Source organism: Orcinus orca, chromosome 8 (assembly GCF_937001465.1).
Source record: "Orcinus orca chromosome 8, mOrcOrc1.1, whole genome shotgun sequence".
NCBI classification, from domain to species: Eukaryota; Metazoa; Chordata; class Mammalia; order Artiodactyla; family Delphinidae; genus Orcinus; species Orcinus orca.
In genome coordinates, this window is record NC_064566.1 from 85,242,222 (window position 1) to 85,266,965 (window position 24,744).

The 24,744-nt window shown below is 36.8% G+C and overlaps 1 protein-coding gene across 4 annotated transcripts in view; it reads left to right on the forward strand.

Annotated features, from left to right (window-relative positions):
* The window catches only part of ATM (ATM serine/threonine kinase), a 140,551-nt gene that overhangs the window by 62,816 nt on the left and 52,991 nt on the right, over positions 1–24,744 (forward strand). For all 4 annotated transcript variants that reach the window (XR_004478352.2, XR_004478353.2, XM_049714066.1 and 1 more), the window contains 9 exons: positions 6,842–7,016; positions 7,560–7,724; positions 8,541–8,673; positions 10,038–10,133; positions 12,295–12,466; positions 15,237–15,378; positions 16,548–16,724; positions 21,593–21,770; positions 23,527–23,614. Coding sequence is in view for 2 of the 4 variants with exons in the window: in XM_049714066.1 (XP_049570023.1) it covers positions 6,842–7,016; positions 7,560–7,724; positions 8,541–8,673; positions 10,038–10,133; positions 12,295–12,466; positions 15,237–15,378; positions 16,548–16,724; positions 21,593–21,770; positions 23,527–23,614 (1,326 nt within the window). In the remaining 2 variants the exon portion in view is untranslated. The remainder of the gene's footprint in view (positions 1–6,841; positions 7,017–7,559; positions 7,725–8,540; positions 8,674–10,037; positions 10,134–12,294; positions 12,467–15,236; positions 15,379–16,547; positions 16,725–21,592; positions 21,771–23,526; positions 23,615–24,744) is intronic.

Sequence of the window (24,744 nt, forward strand, 5' to 3'; positions counted from 1 at the left end):
ATAGTTTTCTGAGTACAAGTCTTTCGCCTCTTTAGGCAGGTTTATTCCTAGGTATTTTATTCTTTTTGTTGCAGTGGTAAATGGGAGCGTTTCCTTAATTTCTCTTTCTGATTTTTCGTTGTTAGTGTATAGGAATGCCAGAGATTTCTGTGCATTAATTTTGTATCGTGCAACCTTACCAAATTCATTGATTAGTCCTAGTAGTTTTCTGGTGGCATCTTTAAGATTTTCTATGTATAGTATCGTGTCATCGGCAAATAGTGACAGTTTTACTTCTTCTTTTCCAATTTGTATTCCTTTTATTTCTTTTTCTTCTCTGATTGCTGTGGCTAGGACTTCCAAAACTATGTTGAATAAGAGTGGCGAGAGTGGACATCCTTGTCTTCTTCCTGATCCTAGTGGAAATGCTTTCAGTTTTTCAACATTGAGTATGATGCTTGCTGTAGGTTTGCCATATTTAGCCTTTATTATGTTGAGGTTGGTTCCCTCTATGCCCATTTTGTGGAGAGTTTTTATCATAAATGGGCGTTGAATTTTGTCAAAAGCTTTTTCTGCATCTATTGAGATAATCGCGTGGCTTTTATTCCTTAATTTGTTAATGTAGTGTATCACATTGATTGATTTGTGTATATAGAAGAATCCTTGTATCCCTGGGATAAATCCCGCTTGATCATAGTGTATGATCCTTTTAATGTGCTGTTGGATTGTGTTTGCTAGTATTTTGTTCAGGATTTTTGCATCTACGTTCATCAATGGTATTGGTCTATAATTTTCTTTTTTTGTGATATCTTTGTCTGGTTTTGGTATCAAGGTGATGGTGGCTTCGTAGAATGAGTTTGGGAGTGTTTCTCCCTGTGCAATTTTTTGGAAGAGTTTGAGAAGTATTGGTGTTAGCTCTTCTCTAAATGTTTGATAGAATTTGCCTCTGAAGCCATATGGTCCTGGACTTTTGTTTGTTGGAAGATTTTAAAGTATGGTTTCAATTTCATTACTCATGACAGGTCTGTTTATATTTTCTAATTCTTTCTCGTTCAGTCTTGGCAAATTGTACCTTTCCAAGATTTTGTCCATTTCTTCATGGTTGTCCATATTATTGGCATACAGTTGTTGGTAGTAGTCTCTTATAATCCTTTGTATTTCTGCAGTGTCAGTTGTGATTTCTCCTTTTCACTTCTAATTTTATTGATTTGTGTCCTCTCCCTTTTTCTCCTGATGAGTCTGGCTAAGGGTTTATCAATTTTGTTTATCTTCTCAAAGAACCAGCTTTTAGTTTTATTGATCTTTGCTGTTGTTTTTTTCATTTCCATTTCATTTGTTTCTGCTCTGATCTTTATGATTTCTTTCCTTCTACTGACTTTGGGTTTTCTTTGTTCTTCTTTCTCTAGTTGTTTTAAGTGTAGGGTTAGATAGTTTCTTTGAGATTTTTCTTGTTTCTTGAGGTGAGATTGAATTGCTATAAACTTCCCTCTTAGAACTGCTCTTGCTGCGTCCCATAGGTTTTGGGTCGTCGTGTTTTCATTGTCGTTTGTTTCTGTGTATTTATTTCTTTGATTTCTTCAGTGATCTCTTGGTTATTTAGTAGTGCACTTTTTAACCTTCATGTATTTTGTTTTTTACATCTTTTTTCCTGTAATTGATTTCCAGTCTCATAGTGTTGTGGTTAGAAAAGATGCCTGTTACGATTTCAGTTTTCTTAAATTTTCCGAGGCTTGACTTGTGACCCAAGATGTGATGTATCCTGGAGGATGTTCCATGTGCACTTGAGAAGAAAGTGTATTCTGCCACTTTTGGATGGAATATTCTGTAAATATAAAGTAGATCTGTCTGGTATGTTGTGTCATTTAAAGCTTGTGTTTCCTTATTTATTTTCTGTTTGGATGATCTGTCCATTGGCGTAAGTGGGGTGTTAAAGTCCCCTACTATTATTGTGTTACTGTCAATTTTTCCTTTCATGGTTGTTAGCATTTGCCTTATGTATAGAGGTGTTCCTATGTTGAGTGCATAAATGTTTATAATTGTTATATCTTCTTCTTGGATTTATCCTTTAATCATTATGTAGTGTCCCTCCTTATCTCTTGTAACAGTCTTTATTTTAAAGTCTTATTTTATGTGATCCGAGTATTGCTACTCCAGCTTTCTTTTGATTTCCATTTGCATGGAATATCTTTTTCCATCCCTTCACTCTTAGTCTGTATGGTCCCTAGGTCTGAAGTGGGTCTCTTGTAGACAGCGTATATATGGGTCTGGTTTTTATATCCATTCAGCCAGTCTGTGTCTTTTGGTTGGGGCCTTTAATCCATTTACATTCAAGGTTATTATCGATATGTATGTTCCTATTACCATTTTCTTAATTGTTTTGGGTTTGTTTTTGTGGGTCTTTTTCTTCTCTTGTGTTTCCTGCTTAGAGAAGTTTCTTTAGCATTTGTTGTAAAGCTGGTTTGGTGATGCTGAATTCTCTTAGCTTTTGCTTGTCTGAAAAGCTTTTGTCTTCTCCATTGAATCTGAATGAGGTCCTTGCTGGGTAGACTAATCTTGGTTGTAGGTTTTTCTCTTTCATCACTTTAATTACATCCTGCCACTCCCTTCTGGCCTGCAGAGTTTCTGCTGAAAAATCAGCTGATAATCTTATGGTATGTTATTTTTTGTTTTTCCCTCGCTGCTTTTAATATTTTTTCTTTGAATTTAATTTTTGTTAGTTTGATTAATATATGTGTTGGTGTGTTTTTCCTAAGGGTTATCCTGCATGGGACTCTCTGTGCTTCCTGGACTTGGGTGACTTTACTTTCCCATGTTATGGAAGTTTTCAACTATGATCTCTTCAAATATTTTCTCAGGCCCTTTTTTTTTCTTTTCTTTTCTGGGACCCTTATAATTCTAATGTTGGTGTGTTTATTGTTATCCCAGAGGTCTTTGAGATTGTCTTCAATTCTTTTCATTCCTTTTTCTTTATTCTGCTCCTTGGCAGTTATTTCCACCATTTTGTCTTCCAGCTCACTTATTCGTTCTTCTGCCTCTGTTATTCTGCTACTGATTCCTTCTAGTATATTTTTCATTTTAGTTATTGTGTTGTTCATCTCTGTTTGTTTGTTCTTTAGTTCTTCTAGATCTTTGTTAAACATTTCTTGTATTTTCTCATTCTGTGCTTCCATTCTGTTTCCGAGATTCTGGATCATCTTTGCTATCATTACTCTGAATTCTTTTTCAGGTAGATTGCCTATTTCCTCTTCATTTATTTGGTCTTGTAGGTTTTTACTTTGTTCCTTCATCTGTGACGTATTTTTTTGCCATCTAATTTTTTTTTTTTTATGAGTAGGACTGTGTTCCTGGTTTACTGGTTGTTTGGCCTGAGGCTTGTAACACTTGAGTTTGTAGGCTATTGGGTAGAGCTGGGTCTTGGTGCCGAGATGAGGAGCTCTGTGAGACCTCACTCCGATGAATATTCCCTGGGGTCTGAGGTTCTCTGTTAGTCCAGTGTTTCAGACTTGGAACCCCACCACAGGAGCTTCCACCCAACCCCGGGCTCGCCAGTCAAGATCCCACAAGCCCCGTGGGGTGGCAGGAAGAAAAAAGAAAGAGCAATAACAAAGTAAAAAATAAAATTATACTAGGAAACTAACAGATATGTTAGAAAGAATGTAAAAATAAAAATATAGATGAATCAACCACCAGAAGGTACATCAGTACCACCATAGTAAAAAAGAGGAGGAGGGAAAAGGAGAAAAAAAAAAAAGGTGGGGCTTCCCTGGTGGTGCAGTGGTTGAGAGTCCGCCTGCCAATGCAGGGGACACAGGTTCATGCCCCGGTCCGGGAAGATCCCACATGCCGCTGAGCGGCTCTGCCCGTGAGCCATGGCCGCTGAGCCTGCGCGTCTGGAGCCTGTTGCTCCGCAACGGGAGAGGCCACAACAGTGAGAGGCCCGCGTATGGCAGAAAAAAAAAAAAAAAGGCGGAGGGCGGGAGGGGGAAGGCATTGGCTGTGGAGAGTGGGCCCTAAGCAAGGGGGAGGTTTGGGTGGTGGGCAGGGCCAATGCTCAGGACCCACAGCACTGGAAAAAGCCTTGGGGGCTGTGGGGGGTGGGGCTTAGGCTCAAGGAACTGAAGGGCCCCAGGTGTGCCCCCCACCCCTTGTCTCAGACGGCAGGGGATTATCTGGGAGCCCAGCAGGCTTCCTGGGCTTGAGTGGGCGGGTCAAACACCCTCCTCTCCTCTCCTGCTCCTCTGGTCTGGGGTCTGGGAGGGCCCCTACCGCCTCTGTCTCCTGATCTCCCCGGCGTCCCTCCTATGCCCGCAGGACCAATGCAGCCGGGCAGGGGTGTGAAGGGGGGCCTTGTAGGGCAGGGGACTGGCCTGGGAGCTCAGGAGCCTCCCAGTGCCCGAGTGAGGCCATTGCCCACCACTCCTCTCCCTCTCCTCCCCAAGGGCCCCTCCCACCTGCCACTCCTGATCTCCCTGGCCTCCCTCCTATGCCCCCAGGACGCACGTGGCCTGGTTGGGCTTTGGAGGGGGGAAACCAGCTTGGGAGCTCAGCAGGCCCCCCGGCCCGAGTGGGCCAGGCAGTTGCCCTATGCTCCTCGCTTGCTCTTCCCAGAGAGTCCCTCCCACCTGCCTCTCCTGATCTCCCCAGCCTCAGGGGCGCCGATCTTGTCTCACCTCCGCTTCTCCCCACCTCGGTCCCCCTATGTTCTGCCGGTTCACTCTGGGGTTCCTCTTGTCTCCTTGGGGTTCAGAGTCCCCCAGCAGCAGCCAGCAGGCACCCTAGTTGTTGGGAGACACTAACTCCGCGTCTTCCCACACCGCCATCTTGACTCCTGCCCTGATGTGTATCCTTTTAATGCACTGTTAGATTCAGTTTGCTGGTATTTTGTTGAGGAGTTTTGCATATATATATATATATATGTGTGTATATATATATTCATCAGAGTATTAGAGACTATAATTTTCCTGTGGTGTCTTTATCATACTTTTGTATCAGAGAAATGCTGGCCTCATAAAATGAGTTAGGAAGTATTCCCTCCTGTTCCCTTTTCTGGAAGAGTTTGAGGTGTTAATTCTTAAGTGTTTGTAGTGTTCTTCAAGTCTTTCTTCTTTTTTAATGTAGCTGTTTACTGTAACATAGTTTCCTCTCAGCACTGCCCTTGCTGAATCCCATTAGTTTTGGTATGCTGTATCTTCATTTTCATTTGTCTTTAAGCTCTTAGCATGTTTAAGACAGTTGTTTGACAATGTCTTTGTCTAATAATTCCAGTCTGACCTTCCTTGGGAACTGTTTTAGTCAATGTATTTTATTCCTTTGAAGGGTCCATACTTTCCTATTTCTTTGAATGCCTTGTGATTTTTTTGTTGAAACTGGACATTTTACTATTATGATATATTACCTGTGGAAATCAGATTTTCCCCTTCCCCAAGGTTTGACTTTTTTTCTTTTTGAATTGTTGAAGGCTGTAGTGGTACATTTGTTTCATGAATTTACTCAACTGTTTTTCTAGAGAGCGTATTCCTTGCCATTGTAGTCACTGAAGACTGTTGCTTAACTTGCGTTCAGGTAGCGTTTTGACAGAGATTTCCTTGAATACCAAGAGCCAAAGAGAGAGAAAGAGAGAGAGAAAGCTTTCCTAGTCTTTGCAGATTGGCTCTGTGTTAAGACTCTCCTTCAGCATTTAGCTCGGCTTGCACTGAGCCTAAGGTTAAGCCCAAAGTGAAAGATTATGGTCTTCTTAGGTAGTTTTTGAGCAAGCACCTTACCCTGGGCAGGTGTGTGACTTTATAAATTCTCTGAAAATGTGAGTAAATTTTTTTTTAAATTTATTTTTGGCTGTGTTGGGTCTTCGTTGCTGCATGTGGGCTTTCTCTAGTTGCGGCGAGCAGGGGCTACTCTTCGTTGCGGTGCATGGGCTTCTCATTGGGGTGCCTTCTCTTGTGGAGCACAGGCTCTAGGTACGTGGGCTTCGGTAGTTGTGGCACGTGGGCTCAGTAATTGTGGCTCGTGGGCTCTAGAGTGCAGGCTCAGTAGTTGTGGCACACAGGCTTAGTTGCTCCGTGGCATGTGGGATCTTCCCAGACCAGGGCTCGAACCCATGTTCCCTGTATTGGCAGGCAGATTCTTAACCACTGCTCCACCAGGGAAGCTCAATGTGAGTGATTGTGAGTGTTCTAACTTTACAAGGAAACTCTCTCTCTAGCTTTTCATCCTAGGCATTAGGCAGTCTGTTATCCCAGGCAGCTGTGGGTTGTTGGTTAGCCTTAACAAGCAGTGTTTTCAAGCAGTGCCCTCAGCTTTTCCAGCCTGTAGGAGACCCAAGTTAGGAAAAACAAGAGCCAAGCACCTTACATTAGTCCTTCAGGTAGCTCCCAGACAGGTTAAGAACAGATATACACTATCATTTGTGAATAAAATATGCTCTGCTCCCTTCAGAACTAAGGACCAGGATCCCACATTGGAAATGGGGACTGCAATTTTCATGACTATTGCCAGGCTGGGGGCGTCATGGGGCAAGGGCAAGTAAAATCACCACAAAGCTTTCCTAGTTTTTAAGTTTCCTTTTTCTTGATATCAACGATTGCTTGATTGCTGTAAACTTTTGACTGTTTTACAGAATTCTAACAAAGCTCTTACAGTTTGCTTGTTTTTCAGTGTTTCTGTCAGGGGAGCTTGGAGCTTCCTACTGTGTCATTTTGCTGATGTCACTTCTCTTTTTGGGTTTTAAACTACTAAGGACTTAGATGTGAAAGTGACTTTTATGTCAAGCCACATCAGAATTAGAGCTGTTGAATAAAAGTGACTTTTGAGTGAGTTTATGTCAAAGTAGTGTCCTAGAACTTACTGTTTTTTTCCCCTGTGTTAGGCCTTCTCATTTCATGGATGTGTCATTACGTAGCTTCTCCCTTTGTTGTGACCTGTTAAGCCGGGTTTGCCACACAGCAGTAACTTACTGTAAGGATGCTTTAGAAAGTCATCTCCATGTTATTGTTGGTACACTTATACCCCTTGTGGATGATCAGATGGAGGTTCAGGAACAGGTAATTTCCCAAATCATATTCAAAATGATATTTGAAATACATTGATAAAGTATTGTTGGAAGGAGCTGAGTGTTTTATGTTTACTTGGTGTAATCAGTAATTTTAGTGGAAATATTCTTTGAAAAATGGTGGGGAAAACATTCTCAGTGAATTAATCCTTGTAATCATTTAATTACAGAGCACCTAGTAATTTTGATCTAATAAATAACCTGATTTCTATCTCTTACTTATGCTGAAGTGTAGAGGTAGTCAAAACTAAGGATGTAGTTCACTCCACTATGATGGTGTGTGAGGTATTACTTATATAAAATGTTTCAGTAGTATTGACAACTGTATACCTCAGTGTCCATCCTGTAATAAAGGCCTTACATATTTGTTGAATTATTTGAAAGCACAGAAACGGTAGTAGCTGGGTGCCTTAGAAGTGATTTTATCTGAACAAGTAGAGTTTTTATCATTTATTACAATGGCTTTGCTTGTTTTACTTTAAAATATAATTAATCCATTTCTCCTCATGATTTTTTCTTTTTTAATTATGTTTAGGTATTGGACTTGTTGAAATACTTAGTGATTGATAACAAGGATAATGAAAATCTCTATATCACGATTAAACTTTTAGATCCTTTTCCTGACCATGTTGTCTTTAGAGATTTGCGTATTACTCAGCAGAAAATCAAATACAGTAGAGGACCCTTTTCACTTTTGGAGGTAATAATTATTCCATAATATTGCTATTTTGTATTAGAGAGGTTGTACCTCTAATGCTCTGAAAGTAAACCAGTCTTTTTTAAAAATTGTGATTAAAGAAAACATAACATGAAATCTGTACTCTTAGCAGATAAAAAACTGAATCTTAATACATACTCTTGCATTGCAGTAAAAGTGTAAATTCAAAATTTCTTGAAAAAGATCTGAATTTAAGTATTGAAGAAATATGATATAAAATATGCTTGATTTTCATACACATAAGATTCATTAATATCTCAAAATTACCATCTGACCCTCTGTCGGACAATATAATGTTTGAATTAGAAAAGATATGTAACTTTCTGAAGAGTTTTTCAAGTTTTAATCTTGTTTTAACCTTTATAAACTTCAAAACTATGTTCAGATAGATTTTTCTTTATAAATCTTATTATAATTTTAAAATTATACTCTACATTTGACTATAATCAGTATGAAAATGTGGTTAAATATATTAAGATAAAACTAGAGTTGCAATACTAAATAAATAGAAATTTAAGCTTTTCCCTCTGAGTATGCTATAACAATCTTAAACTCTGAATACTGTATCATGAGAGAGTCTATTGCAATTTAAATGTTTAAAACATTGTAGAAAAAAAAAAACATTGTAGGATTTGAAGTGAAATAAGTAATTTATTTCTACCTTGTTTGGTAGTAACAGTATTATGAATCAGTATCTGTAGAAGGCACTAATTTTAAAAAATTTTTGAGTTTTATTTTACAGACTCAACCAATACATGTCAAAAGCAAGTTACATTTTTAGCTGATTTTCTCTTTTAGGAAATTAACCATTTTCTCTCAGTAAATGTTTATGATGCACTTCCATTGACAAGGCTTGAAGGATTGAAGGATCTTCGAAGACAACTAGAGCAACATAAAGATCAGATGATGGATCTTATGAGAGCATCTCAGGGTACTAATTTTAATGACTTGGGTTATTTGTACCCATTTCTTTTTGAAAGAATCTTTTATAAATTCTTGCTCTTGGTTTAGTTGCCACAGATTTAGTTCATTTCAGACCCCCATCAGTTCTCATTTAGTTATGAAAGACTTCCTAAGTGGTCTCCTCACCTTGAACTACTCCCATTTTATCCGTTCTCTGCACCTCTGCCAGAATGATTTCTCTAAGTCCAAATCATATTATTTTACTGCTTAAAAAATGTTAACAATTTGCTACTGCCTAAAAGAAAAATTTGAATTCCTTAGAGCAGGCATGCAAGGTAATTTGTCTCTGCCTACTACCCCAATTTATTTAAATAAAAGAAATGTTATTTTTCATTTTATTTTAAACATCTTAGCCATGTATGTGTTTTGTGTGTATGTATATATGTATATATGTGTGTGTTTTGTATATATACACATATTTATATGTGTTTCTAGGTTTTTGGTTTTTTTACTTAAAAATCCATTTTATTTTGATTTGATTTGAGTTTAGATTATTATAGTACTGCACTTGGTGGAAACTCTTTCTGCTTATGTTTTGATTTTCATCTTCCTGAGCTCATTGACTTCATGTTTCTATTGTGATATTTTTATCCTCAGTACTTTTAAAAATTAATTTTGTTTCGACCATCCGAAATCTGAGTTTCTAGTATATTTGTTCTTGAGATAGGTGTATATATATATATATATATATATATATATATATATATATATAAAAACATGAACCCCTCTTTCTATCTCCTGTTCTTGTGTGTTTGGGTATTTTATTGATCCAGACCAATATAGCCAATAGATGTTTATAGCTATTTAAATTTAAATGAATTAAAATTCAATAAAATATAAAGTTAAATTTCTTTGTTGTATTAGCACATGTCAAATTCTCTGTAGTAACATGTGGCTCGTGGCTGTCTTTGGACAGCACAGATTATAGACCATTTTCATCATTGCAGAAAGTTCTGTTGGACAGTGCTGGTCTATTCTATATGCAAGAGGCTAAAAAACCAGGCATGCTCCCAAGGTTCCTTCTAGTTTAATGTTGAATGATTATGTGTTTCTAACTGTGATTTGGCTAAGGTATTGATTTCTCTGCACAACGTAAGATATTTTTCTCTCTCTGTCTGCCAAATATTGCTGATCATTTTTACATGATTCTCTTTAAGAAGAAAGTTCAGATACATTCATTCACCTCATATTTTTGAAATGCTCACAATTGAAAATCTTTTTTAAAAACTTTGTAAAAGTTTTCTAGTCACACAATTTAATATATGAGCATAGTATAAAGAAAAGTGTTGTCTTCACTGTGGCTTAAACTAATATTTTCAAAACTGCTTCTAGATAACCCTCCAGATGGCGTAATGGTGAAGCTAGTTGTCAGCTTGTTGCAGTTATCCAAGATGGCAGTAAACCACACTGGTGAAAGAGAAGTTTTAGGTAAACTGTTTGGCTGAGTGAATATGAGTTTTTTTGTTTGGATGGTCATCTTCATAGCATTTTAAAAATCAGTAAAAGTTTGTTACTTGGAATATTGGGGAAATGTGAGAGGCTTTTTATATTTCTGTTTAGTTCAAGTCTCCCTAAGCAGCCCTCCTTTCATATTTTCCTCCCTTAGACATTCATATAAAGTAAAAAGTTAGTGATTAACACATGTGCATAACTATTAATTTGAAAATGCCTTGTGAATATTTAGGAAAGTCAGAAAAACCTATTTGTAGCATTAAGTTGCAAATAAATTGACTTCTGATACATTTTATAGATATAACTGGTACTTAATATCTTTTTTATATAACAGAAAGAATGAGGACTTGGAGGGCTATATTAAGCTCAGATATTAAAACCATATTCAAGTCCTTTTCTGCCACCATTTGGGGGTAACCTAATGTAAGATAAATAGCCAGCATCATACCTGGTATAGGTGTTTTATATTTGGTGATCACAGGATGGAAAACATCACATGATTAAAGTCAGCTTGAAGTTGTCATGAAATAATTGCTTCAAATAAGAAAAGTGGGGGGCTTCCCTGGTGGCGTAGTGGTTGGGAGTCCACCTGCCGATGCAGGGGACATGGGTTCGTGCCCCGGTCCGGGAAGATCCCACATGCTGCGGAACGGCTGGGCCTGTGAGCCATGGCCGCTAAGCCTGCACGTCCGGAGCCTGTGCTCCGCAACGGGAGAGGCCACAGCAGTGAGAGGCCCGCGTACTGCAAAAAAAAAAAAAAAAAGGAAAGAAAAGTGGGAGAAGTAAGAGATGCTTCACAGATTCTACTGTCTTTCAACAGAGTCTTCCTTAACTTCTCAGTGGAGGTCTAGTGTCTAGGGTACTTCTTTTCTTGTAAATTTTTTATAGAAATATATCTTACATATAGAAAAGTCGCAAGTATATAACTTGAAGAATTTTTTGCAAAGAGAACACACCTGTGCATCTAGCACCCAGACCAAGAAACAGAACCTTATCAGTACTCTAGAACTTTCCTTTGACCAAGGAATTTACCCTTTGTCCATAGTAGCACTGCTTCTGGGGACAAATGTCACTTGCTACAGGAGGCCTAAGTGGCTTTCCTACATAGCATAAAATCTTAGTGATTAGTACCCACAGCTAATGTCATATTTAATGGTGAAAGACTGAATATCTTCCTCAGATCAGTAATGAGCCAAAGTTGCCCACTGCTATTCACCATTGTACTGGAAGTTATAGCCAGAGCAATTGAACAAAAACTGGAAAGCAAAGAAGTAAAAACTATCTCTATTCACAGATGACATTACTGTATATATATATAGAAAGTCCCAGAAAATCTATAGGAAAGTTACTATAAGAGAGGTAATAAATGAATTCAGCCAAGTTGCAGGATGCAAGATCAACACACAAAATTCATTTGTGTTTCTGTACACCAGCAATGAACAATCTAAGAAGAAAATTCCATTCCATTTACAATTCCATTTATAATAGCATCTAAGAGAATTAAATACCTGGGATAATTTTAGTTAAGGAGGTGAAAGACTTGTGCACATTCTGTTTTTTAGAAGTAAGACACTAAGTACAGCCCACACTCAAGGGAAGAATTAGGCTCCACCTTTTGAAAGGAGGACTATCAAATAATTTTTTAACATGTTTTATTAAATTCCATCATGACTGGGAAAGAACATGAGGGGGCCCTCTGGCATCTTGAAAACATCTATCTTCATCTGGGTAGTGATAATACAAGTGGGAAAGAAATTGTGTTTTCCTGCATGTATGTGTATGTGTGTGTGTGTGAATTTTCACTGATCTGAGTATTTAAGATTTGTGGTCTTTATGTAATACCCCCCAGAAAATTGATACTCGCATACAGCTGCTATATTTAGACTTTCCTTAAAAACTACATTCTACTAGTTAATCTATCTCTTGGATATGATTTTATAGGGGAAAATATTGCCGACATGGATGATATGTAAAGGAAATGATACAGTATTTTGTAGCTTCTTTAATCTATTCAACATCTTTGAGAAAACACTTAAATCTTAACGGATGACAAAACATATTTTTGAAATTAGAAAATTTCTGTTTTATGTATGATCTCTTAGCTATAACTTTACTGAAATGGAATTTCTATATATAGAGGCTGTTGGAAGCTGCTTGGGAGAAGTGGGTCCTATAGATTTCTCTACAATAGCTATACAATATAGTAAAGATACATCTTATACCAAGGCCCTTGAGTTATTTGAAGATAAAGAACTTCAGTGGACCTTCATAATGCTGACCTACCTGAATAATACACTGGTAGAAGATTGGTGAGTATTTAATGATACCTTGTACCTGATAGCACTTAATCTGACATTCAAGATTGATACCTCATATGAATTAGCATTTCCAATAACTAAAGCATTCTCCTTTTAGTTGCCATACTTTCAGTCTTAAATATTTAATGAATATCATTGTATTTTTATTAATTCACATAATTACTAAAACCCTACTGCTATATGCCAGGTAACTTGGTATAGTGATAGATATACCAGACAAGATCCATGTTAAATTTTAGTGAGAGTAGACTAGACAAACAATATGAAAACTACCAAGTGGTTCCACACAAAACATTAAGATAGGGGAATGTAAATGGGGTTATTTTGTGCACTTGTCAGAATCAAAGGTGCCACTCTCCTCCTGGCTAGACATTTTGATCCTTTTAAAATAAGTCACAGAGCAGAAATTTTTTAACTCCAAAAGTCTTAAGCTAATCAGACAGGGCTTTCTTTTGCCCATTAATACATAAAATGCAAAACAAAATTGCAACAGATAGTATAATTTCAGCTTGCTAATTATGAGATTACTTTTTCTCCGTCTTCCACTCCCCATTTATCTATTTATTTGCAGTTATCTATTTATTATTTACAGATCCTTGAACAATGTGGGGGTTGGGATGCTTGACCCTTTGCTCAGTGGAAAATTCATGTATAATTATAGTTGGCCCTCCCTATCCGTGGTTCTTCATCCGAGGAGTCAACCAACTGCAGATTGTGTAGTACTGTAGTATTTACTGTTGAAAAAAATCCATGTATAAGTGGACCTGTACAGTTCAAATCCTCGTTGTTCAAGGGCCAGATGTATTTATTTTGATATATTTGAGCACCTTATCACCACCATTTTTGGAGATTGGGTTCAAAGGATTTTTGCCCACAATTGGGCATCGTTTTAAGTAAATAGGTATTTTGCATCCGTTTCCCTATAACACCCCCCGCTTCTCTTGGGGAATAAATGATTGGCAATAATGTCTACCTGCTCTGTTTTAATTGTTGATTTAATTTACATGTATCTTTCACTCTTTTGTTGTTGTTGTTACAGTAAAAAGGCTGGTATGATTTCCTTCCCAACTTTTTATTATAAAAATTTTCAAGCCTACAGCAAAATTGAAAGAATTTTACAGTAAATACCCATATACTCACCACCTAGAGTCTTCCTAGATTCTACTATTATTATCCTTGCTTTATCACATTTAGCCATCTTCCTATCCATTTATTAATCTATCTCATTTTTAAAAATGTATTTCAAATTATATCTAGCACAGCTTTTGAAGAGATTTTCCACAGAAAATTTGCAAGCAGTGTTTCATTTGTTACACAGTAATTTGCAATTGGTTTTTGTGAAGAAGGTGCACAGAAATATTAGTGTGACTTAAACTTGAGAACCACAGGGATAGGTACAATTTGTTTTTCATGTCTTTTTTGTAAGAGGAAGAAAATCATTACATGTTTGAGGGGCCTCAGGTATACAAAGGGAATGTTGACTAAGGAATTCCCAGAATCATGGAAGACTTCTCTGAGGAAGTGTCATCTAGCTGATCTGAGTGACCAGGAATCAGCTAGAAGTTGATTAGGGATAAAATATTGCATACAGGGAATAGCTAGAATGGAAATAAGCTTCATGTGTTTGAGGATCAGAAAAAGCCTGGTATGGAAGAAGATGGTATGAAATGAAATTAGAAAGATAGGACTAATTCTGATTAAAAAATTTGGATTTTATTTGAAATATATAGTGAAGCCATGGAGTTTTAAGCAGAATAGTGCCATGATGCAACTTACATTTTGACTCTGACATATATGGCAAATGGCTTGTGATAGGGCAAAAATGGAAACAGAAAGCTGATTATGAAACTATTGCAGTAGTCCAGAGGAGAAATCATGGTGACTTGGATAAGGGTGGCGGTAATGGAGATGAGATGGGACACGGATGGAACTAGGGTATGTTTTTAACATAGAGGCAGCAGGACGTGCTGATGAATTGGATGTGGAGGAGGGAAGGAAAGAAAGAGGAATGAGAGATGAATCCAAGTTTAGGGTTTATGCTTCTATGTCTTAAATTGAGACATAGAATTAAGCCTTTACTTGACAGCTCATCATCATTTATAGTATCAGGCTTTATAACATTTTTTGTCAGTTGTCATATTTTCAGTACTCTTGTATTGCAGCCCTCCTTTACTTAATTTTTTGCAAAAGAGAAGGACGTTCAATTTTTTATTAGAGGTTTTAGATGCCTTACCTAATGATTTCAACTAGCTTCTGGTCAGAATAAGTACATACTTACTGTTTGTTTAAAATTGTCCTAGACAATAATTTTATCATTTGTAGGGAAATTCCATTCTGTGTTAGCCCAAATTATTTGTACCTCTTAGAGAAAATGGTATCAAAATATTTTTTTCTTGGGTGAATTAGTATTCTGTCATTCTTATTACTCATTCTTATTAGTCAATGTTATTCTGAAGTATTTCTTTTTATGAGTTTTTAATTTATAGTAGTCATAATATAAACTTTATTATATTGAATGAAGGGAATTGCTGTTACAGTGAGTAATAACTCATGTTTACTCTACGAATATTAAAAATCCTTTGATAATTTTTGCTTTGATGTTATAGAATTTTATAGATGTAAAATTTCCTAATAAACGTAAACATTTCCTAATATAAATTTAAAATTTTAGATTTTAATTTTTTCATTGGGAGTTGCTTAACATTCATCAAGATTAATAGTTGATATACTTTGTGGCATTTGAATTATATGTGTTTTTCAGTGTCAAAGTGCGATCAGCAGCTGTTACCTGTTTGAAAAGCATTTTAGCCACAAAAACTGGACATAGTTTCTGGGAGATTTATAAGATGACAAATGATCCCATGCTGATCTATCTACAGCCTTTTCGAACATCAAGGAAAAAGGTCTCTCAAATAATGAATGTTTATTGAATATCCACTATATCTAGAACAGTTCTATTTGCTGTGGGATATGAATATCATATTGCTTACTTACACTAACATTTAACCTTTCTTGGAAATAATTCTAGCTGTGCTTTTTGAATCGAAGGGATTTGTATTTTTAGTTATGGCAGTGTGGAAAAGCTGAGATAGGTAGCCTAAAGAAATAATGGTTGATTTGGGGGGATAGGAGGAGTTCTTTTTTATTTATTTATTTTTAATAGATCTTTATTGGAGTATAATTGCTTCACAATACTGTGTTAGTTTCTGTTGCACAACAAAGTGAATCAGCCATATGCATACACATGTCCCCATATTCCCTGGTAGGAGTTCTTAATGACAGGCTTTTTTTCTTTAGGAGTGGAAAACCCTTACTTTGATCCCATGAAAGCCGTTTATAGATATTGTGATCAACAAGCAAGTGTTTATTTCCATAGCAAGTTAAAGTATCACAACCCTCTAGTGAAATTTAAGATGGCCTATAGATTTCTCCCTTTTCCATGTTGATATCATAACAAGGTTCCACTAAAGGTACTCTATGAAAGATACTTAAGAACTCTTACTTCTCCTTTATTTTGTTTAATATTTTCTTTTCATAAAGCAACTGAGAAATATGCTGTTAAGTTTTCACCAATTTAACTTCAGGGCTTACACCCATCGTTGAAATGATACTTTTAATGTATCGTAATATAATTTTGGTCTCAGTGAAATTATTGACAATATAAGCTATTAATAAAACTAATAGTATAACCTGTAAAACACTGTAGTTTTAACATTTTAAAATTTCATTTCATTCCAAAATCAACTCTGTATGGTAGATTTGGACTGGATTCATACATGAGACGGATGAGGCAGAGAATCTGTGATTTATTTAACATACCGCTAGTGAGCTAAGAGTAGAAGTTAAGTTTCCTGGTGTTTAGATCAGTAATTTTTCACCCGATGACTCTGCCTCTCATAAACATAAATGTATTTTAATTTTAAAAGGTAACTGATGCCTCAAGATTTAGTTTTAAGCATATTTAGTTTTATTTGGAAACAGATTTGTTTATTCCTAGATATTTGTTTGGCATAGGAAAGGTAAAATGTATTTCTGGTTACCTTATTTACGTTTTCTCATCACTTTTTTCTAGTTTTTAGAAGTACCTAGACTTGACAAAGAAAGTCCTTTAGAAGGCTTGGATGATACAAGCCTGTGGATTCCTCAAAGTGAAAATCATGACATTTGGTTAAAGACACTGACTTGTGCTTTTTTGAATAGTGGAGGCACAAAAAGTGAAGTTCTTCAGTTATTAAAGCCAATGTGTGAGGTAAGAAGATTAATTAGTCTGACTTATTCCCTTTCTAACTTTGTTTTTTTCATTTGTGCTTTCTCATAATAATTTTCTTTGATGGTCTCATTCCATTTCTCTTTTGTGTGAATGTTCATGGCCTGTATATAAAAAGAGTGCTTTGTACTGCACATCATCTTCATGCAGCGTCACCTATACTCAGCTGTTGTGAATCCATCCAACAGGGTGTCTTTATTTAGCCAGAACTTTATGCAGTAGGTTTCAGCTGCGGGGTAGCTACATATTGGATGCTGTGTTAGTTTCTGCTGTAGAGCAAAGTGAATCAGTTATACATATACATATATCCGCTCTTTTTCCCTGTGCTATACAGTAGGTCCTTACTAGTTATCTATTTTATATATAGTAGTGTGTGTATGTTAATCCCAGTCTCCCAGTTTATGCCCCCCTCACTGTCTACCCTGGTAACCATAAGTTTGTTTTCTACATCTGTGACTGTATTTCTGTTTTGTAAATAAGACCATTTGTACCATATTATTAGGTTCCACATATAAGTGATATATGTTATTTGTCTTTCTCTGACTGACTTCACTCAATATGACAATCTCTAGGTCCATCCATGTTGCTATTACAAATGGCATTATTTCGTTCTTTTTTATGGCTGAGAGTAATATTCCATTGTATATATGTACGACATCTTTTTTTATCCATTCCTCTGTTGATGGAAATTTAGGTTGCTTCCATGTCCTGGCTATTGTAAATAATGCTGCAGTGAACATTGGGGTGCATGAATTGTTTCAGATTATGGTTTTCTCTGGATATATGCCCAGGAGTGGGATTGCAGAATCATATGGTAGCTCTATTTTTAGTTTTTTAAGGAATCTCCATACTGTTCTCCATAGTGGTTGTACCAATTTACATTCCCACCAGTAGTGTAAGAGGGTTCCCTTTTCTCCACACCCTCTCCAGCACTTATTGTTTGTACATTTTTTGATGATGGCCGTTCTGACTGTTGTGAAGTGATACCTCATTGTAGTTTTAATTTGCATTTCTCTGATAATTAGTGATGTTAAGCATCTTTTCATATGCTTTTTGGCCATCTGTATGTCTTCTTTGGAGAAATGTCTATTTTGATATTTTGCTCATTTGTTTTGATTGAGTTGTTTGTTTTTTTGATATTGAGCTGTATGGCCTATTTGTATATTTTGGAGCATAATCCCTTGTCTGTTGCTTCATTTGCAAATATTTTCTCCCATTCTGTGGGTTGTCTTTTCATTTGTTTATGGTTTCTTTTGCTGTGCAAAAGCTAAAAGTTTAATTAGGTCCCATTTGTTTATTTTTGTTTTTATTTTCATTGCTCTAAGAAGTGGATCAAAAAAGATCTTGCTGTGATTTATGTCAGAGAGTGTTCTGCCTGTGTTTTCCTCTAAGAGTTTTATAGTATCTGGCCTTAACATTTAGGTCTTTAATCCATTTTGAGCTTATTTTTGTCTATGGTGTTAGAGAGTGTTTTAATTTCATTCTTTTACATGTAGCTGTCCAGTTTTCCCAGCACCACTTATTGAAGAGACTGTCTTCTCCATTGTATATTCTTGCCTCCCTTGTCATAGATTAGGTTACCATAGGTGTGTGGGTTTATCTCTGGACTTTCTATCCTGTTCCAGTGATCTCTATTCCTGTTTTTGTGCCAGTACCATGCTATTTTGATTACTGTAGCTTTGTAGTTTCATCTGAACTCAGGGAGCCTGATTTCTCCAGCTCTGTTTTTCATTCTCAAGATTGCTTTGGCTATTTGTGGTCTTTTGTGTTTCCATACAAATCGTAAAATTCTTTGTTCTAAATCTGTGAAAAATGCCGTTGGTAATTTGATAGAGATTGCACTGAATCTGTAGATTGCTTTTGGTAGTATAGTCATTTTGACAATATTGATTCTTCCAATCCAAGAGCATGGTATATCTCTCCATCTGTTTGTGTCATCTTTGATTTCTTTCATCAGTGTCTTATAGTTTTCTGAGTACAGGTCTTTTGCCTCCTTAGGTAGATTTATTCCTAGGTGTTTTGTTCTTTTTGATGCGATGGTAAATGGGATTGTTTCCTTGATTTTTCTTTCTGATCTTTTGTTATTAGTGTATAGGAATGCAAGGGATTTCTGTGTATTAATTTTGTACCCTGCAACTTTAACAAATTCATTGATTAGCTCTAGTAGTTTTCTGATAGCATCTTTAGAGTTTTCTGTGTATAGTAGTGTCATGTCATCTGCAAACAGTGACAGTTTACTTTTTCTTTTCCAATTTGGATTCCTTTTATTTCTTTTTCCTCTCTGATTGCCGTGGCTAGAACTTCCAGTACTGTGTTGAATAAGAGTGGTGAGAGTGGATATCCTTGTCTTGTTCCTGATCTTAAAGGAAATGCTTTCAGTTTTTCACCATTGAGAAAGATGTTTGCTGTGGGTTTGTCATATATGCCCTTTATTATGTTGAGGTAGGTTCCCTCTCCCTCTGGAGAGTTTTTATCCTAAATGGGTGTTGCATTTTGTCGAAAGCTTTTTCTGCTTGAATTCTGTGACATGCTTTCTTGAGTGAGAAAAGAGGTGTGGTTGCAGTTAGCATTGCTTTTTTATTTTGGGGGGTACACTACCATTTATTTCATTAGAGAGTAATGGTACCTGCCAAGGTCAAACAAAAAGTTTATACGCTTTTATCAAATGTATCATCTAAAACAACACAATGTGATGATGCTCTAAGACTTTAAAAGCTAACCTAATTTATAATACTGTCAAGCATGATTCAACAGAAGTATGAAAACAAAATATCTGACTAGTTAAACATCTACCAATTAAAAATAACTGATAAAGAAGTGAATATTTTGGTAAAGTACCCTATTGAAAGCAGTTTGTAAAGCAGTCTTTGTTTCTACAGAGAAAATGTTAACAGTGAATAGATCATCACACTCTGCAGTACTACACTGCGTTCGTAGCAGTTCAGAGGACTTATTCCCTCAGCTGCTGCAAGTGCTACCAGCTAGAACACCCTTCAGAATTGCCTTGATAATAGAGAGTTGCTTCACCCCAAATCATACCCTATTCCCAGGGCAACCTGCATTCAATGACTGGTTGACCTTAGAGTATAAAAGCTCTGTACCATTACCACAACTCAAGACGGCTCTGAAGGTCCATCTCAGCTTCTGAGCTCCCCACAGGGTTGGTGGAGGCCTTTGTTGCTGCCGCACCATACCCCAGCTTTTCCCTCACTCCAGTCCTGCTTCTTCCTTCCCTTCCTTCTACAGACATTGATCCCAAGAGCACTCCCTAGTAAACCTTCTGCACTGCATGCTGATCCTGCCTCTGTCTGGCATACTGGCATAGAGTTAAGCACCCTAACATGTGTTTGATATAATAAATAACATCTTCTGAAAAAAAAAGTGAGTGATACCCTGGATACACACACAACTCATTTCTCATTAATGAATAAACCTAAGATTTTTTAAACACTTTTTTAAAAAATAAATTTATTTTATTTTATTATTTTTTTAATTTTTGGCTGTGTTGGGTCTTTGTTGCTGCGCACGGACCCTCTCCAGCTGTGGCGAGCAGAGGCCACTCGTGGTCACAGTGCGTGGGCTTCTCATTGTGGTGGCCTCTCCCTTTGCGGAGCATGGGCTCCAGGCATGTGGGCTTCAGCAGCTGCGGCACACAGGCTCAGCAGCTGTGGCTCATGGACTCCAGAGCGAAGCTCCATAGTTGTGGCACACAGGCTTAGTTGCTCAGTGGCATGTGGGATCCTCCCGGACCAAGGCTCGAACCGTGTCCCCTGCATTGGCAGGTGGAGTCTTAACCGCTGCGCCACCGGGGAAGCCCGTAAGATTTTTAGAACATTCTGACTTTGGGCCAGAAGATAAAATGTTCCAAATATACATTCACACACACACACACACACACACACACACACACACACTTCTTAGTTACTTAACTTCTGTATTTCCAAAACTGGCTTTTTTTTTTTTTTTTTTTTTTTTTTTGTGGTACCGCGGGCCTCTCACTGTTGTGGCCTTTCCCGTTGTGGAGCACAGGCTCCAGACGCGCAGGCTCAGCGGCCACGGCTCACGGGCCCAGCCGCTCCGCGGCATGCGGGATCTTCCTGGACTGGGGCATGAACCCGTGTCCCCTGCATCGGCAGGCAGACTCTCAACCACTGCACCCCCAGGGAAGCCCCAAAACTGGCTTTTTGGTTTGTCTTTAGTTTGAAAGGGAAAAAGTGTACAATTGGTAATCAATAATCTGTTTCATGATGATGTCTTGGCAAAAATAAAGTTGAGTACTGTTTTAATGTATCACATATATTAAAGTAGTTTTCTATACTTTGGAGTATACCACAAATAAGTACCCTAATTTTATGCCCAGAAATTGGGGTTTATTAAAAAGTAAACATTTTAACATGACTGTTGTAGCTCTTCACTGAATGTAGAAAATGTTCAAAAATCAAATTTTCAGCTTTTCTCTTAAATTTTGATCCCCATTTTCCCTTTTATCAAATTAGAAAACTGCTTCTGTTATTAGTAACACTTTTCAACTGTGAAATTTTTTTTACAGTAGTGACATAATTTCATTTGTCAACAATGTCCTATTTTATTATATGCAAGTGGCCTAGACTGAAAATGAACACTTGCAGTGTAATGTATAGGTTTTATTTAGATATTCTAGGTTAGTTTGATTTTTTTTAACACTACCTAGTACACATGTTTTTTGTATGTTTTTTAGTAGTACATAGAGTTCATGACAGATTCATCTGTCATTTTTTAAAAAAGCTTAATATGTCAGTAACAGGGAATGAAAATTTTAAGTAAAATATTTTTACTGAAAACTATTGACTGGATGTATTTGTATATTCTAGGTGAAAACTGACTTTTGTCAGACTGTGCTTCCATACTTGATCCATGACATTTTAATCCAAGATACAAATGAATCATGGAGAAATCTGCTTTCTACACACATTCAGGGATTTTTCACTAACTGTTTCAGACACTGCTCAGAAACAAGCCGATCCACAACTCCTGCAAATTTGGATTCAGGTATTCTGTTAAATTTCTCAAATTTATACTGTTAACATCTCAGTTCTAGGGAAAAATAGTTTGAATCCCATCAAGGCCCTTGTAGGCTTAATTCCATAACCTCTAATCATCTGTTCTCTTATCTGTATAATGGAGATAAAAGTTGTAGCAAGTTTTTGATGAGGTAATGTATGTAAAACAACTAGTATACTTGATGCATAGTATCCCTTCAGTAAATATTGACTACTATTAATGGAGCAACTAATTGAGCATTCAGTGTATGTCAAGCACCATGCTTGGCACTGGCAGTGAGGATGTGAGCAAGACATAGCCCTACATTCTTGTAACTGAAACAGCAGACAAATGAATGCAACCACATATTATAGGTACTGTGCTGGAGATGTGAGGGAATTTTATATTAGAGCTATGGCCAACTCATTTTTTAAAAGCAACTTTTTTTTTAATAAAATCATATTTATTGTGGGAGATACAGAAAAATTGGCATAAATTAAACAAATTAAATTACCCATAATTCTGTCATCTAGGATAACTACAATTAACATTTGGTATATATACATCAGTTTTTTTTGTTGTTGTTGTTGTTGTTTTTGCGGTACACGGGCCTCTCACTGCTGTGGCCTCTCCCGTTGCAGAGTACAGGTTCCGGACGCACAGGCCCAGCGGCCATGGCTCACGGGCCCAGCTGCTCTGCGGCATGTGGGATCCTCCCGGACCGGGGCACGAACCTGTGTCCCCTGCATCAGCAGGCGGACTCTCAACCAGTGCGCCACCAGGGAAGCCCTATACATCAGTTTTTTAAAACAAAAATTGTATTATGCTTTACTTACTTTTATAACCTACTTTCCTTCCATGCTATATAAGAAGTATTTCCCATGCTAAGAGCTTATTGCAGGAAAAATTCAATGAGGAATTGGGTACACATAATACATATATACATAGTTGAGGGCTCATCATGGGTCAGATTTTCAAACCTAAATTTGAAAAAAGGAAAATGTTTACAGATTTGTAATGTTAACTTACTGTCTTTAATATTGATGCATATTACTAATGTATTTTATGTACAAACATAAAACTAGGTACAAATTCACTTACTGTACTTCAAGACCAACATAATTATAAGAATAGTATTGAGTTAATGTGATATTTTGCTGCAACTAAATTATTCTTCCCAACCTTGACTATGGTTCCAGTCGCTTTGACATAGGTTGTGATTACTCGATTCTCCTGATTACTTCCTTTTACTTTCACTACCACAGCCTTTATATGACATGACCGTGTTGCCATTTAAACTTTACTTTGCTCTGTTTTATTATTTATGTATGTTCCTTTTTATTGGCTAACAGCATCCGGAGCCTGTGCTCCGCAACGGGAGAGGCCGCAACAGTGAGGGGCCCGTGTACCGCAAAAAAAAAAGTTTCTTAGGCTAGTTGGTGAGTTCTGTGTGGTCACAAATAGTCTTTGTTATATGGTTGTATATTGAGCCCCTAGTACACTGAAAAATCCTAGGTAAATAGTTTTTGAATCAATGAATTAGTCCTCTTCAGAAATAAAATATAAATTACTATTAAATTCTCAGTTTTTTTAAGCTCAATAGTTTCTTTTAAAAGAAAAAGAAATGCCATTAAATTCCATTTATTGAAAACCAATTTTGTGCTAGAACCTTATAGTGTAGAGGAAGACAGATACACAAACAAAAGGGAGAAAGTGCTTAAGCAAGTCTGCCTGGGACTGAGAGGACATAATCTTTGTTTTTCAGAGTCAGAGCACTTTTTCCGATGCCATTTGGATAAAAAATCACAAAGAACAATGCTTGCTGTTGTGGACTACATGAGGAGACAAAAGAGGTAATGTAACTATTGGTTCTTGAGTTGGGGATTTAGAAGTGTAACTTGTTATTGCTGGCTGAATTTTAACATGATTCTTTGAGGTAATGCTACTGCAAGTTGCTGTATTTAATATGTGTGATGCTTATATCTCCTTGTAATAATCCATATTTAGGGTGGCACTTTGGTGAAATCAATGTCAGGAACTCTGAATTCTTTTTCTTTTTCATGGAAGTATAGTTGATTTACAATATTGTGTTAGTTTCAGGTGTTCAGCAAAGTGATTCAGTTATATATATGTGGTTTTTTTCAGATTATTTTCCATTATGGGTTATTACGAAATAAATTACAAGATATTGAATACTATAGGAACTCTGACCCCCAACTGTAATAGTAACAGTGTTATCTTTGCTAAATCATTCACTCTTTGGGGGCTTTAGTTTATTTCATTTACAGTGAAGGAAAGGAGTAAGTGATTTTCCAGGTTACTTTTAGTTGCATTACTCCTCTTTTAACGTTTCTCTTTACATTTTGTCTCAGAAGTAGCTAGAGTTATGTAAAACCTCCTGCATGTATCTTTATTATGAAACATAAGTTTCTTTACTGTGTACCATGGTCTTCAAAATCTGTGGTTCTGTATAGTGATGCTGTGCTATAGCAGTGTTTATTTTCTCGATTGCTTTATAATATAGTATTTTTGTTCCTATTATTTCTCTTGAGATTTTTAACAGTGAGTGCAGGAATTTCTAGAGAGGATGGTCTGACTGATCTGTACTGCTCCAGAGTTGACCAGAACTTTGAAGAAATAATGTAGTAGGTCTAAATAATGTAATAGGTAGTCATTGATGTCTCATTAGTTTGTTTGGTGGTAGTGGCAGTGGTTGATAAAAATGGGAGGGAATGGTAGGGGAAAACTGAAAAATTGTTTAACCTAAATGCATTTACATCTTAAAAATTAATTCCTCTATATCCCCCTCATTCCTTTCCACCCCATTCTTAGAAAAAGAAGTGTTAGACCTTTCAGGGTTTGTGTTTCTGGTTAGAAAGTTACTGATTCACCATATTGTTTTGTATTGAATCCTCTTGTGAGAAAGCCCATAAGAAGCTTTAACTATAGCTGGAAACATGTCTTTTCTCAGTGTTGGGAGGCA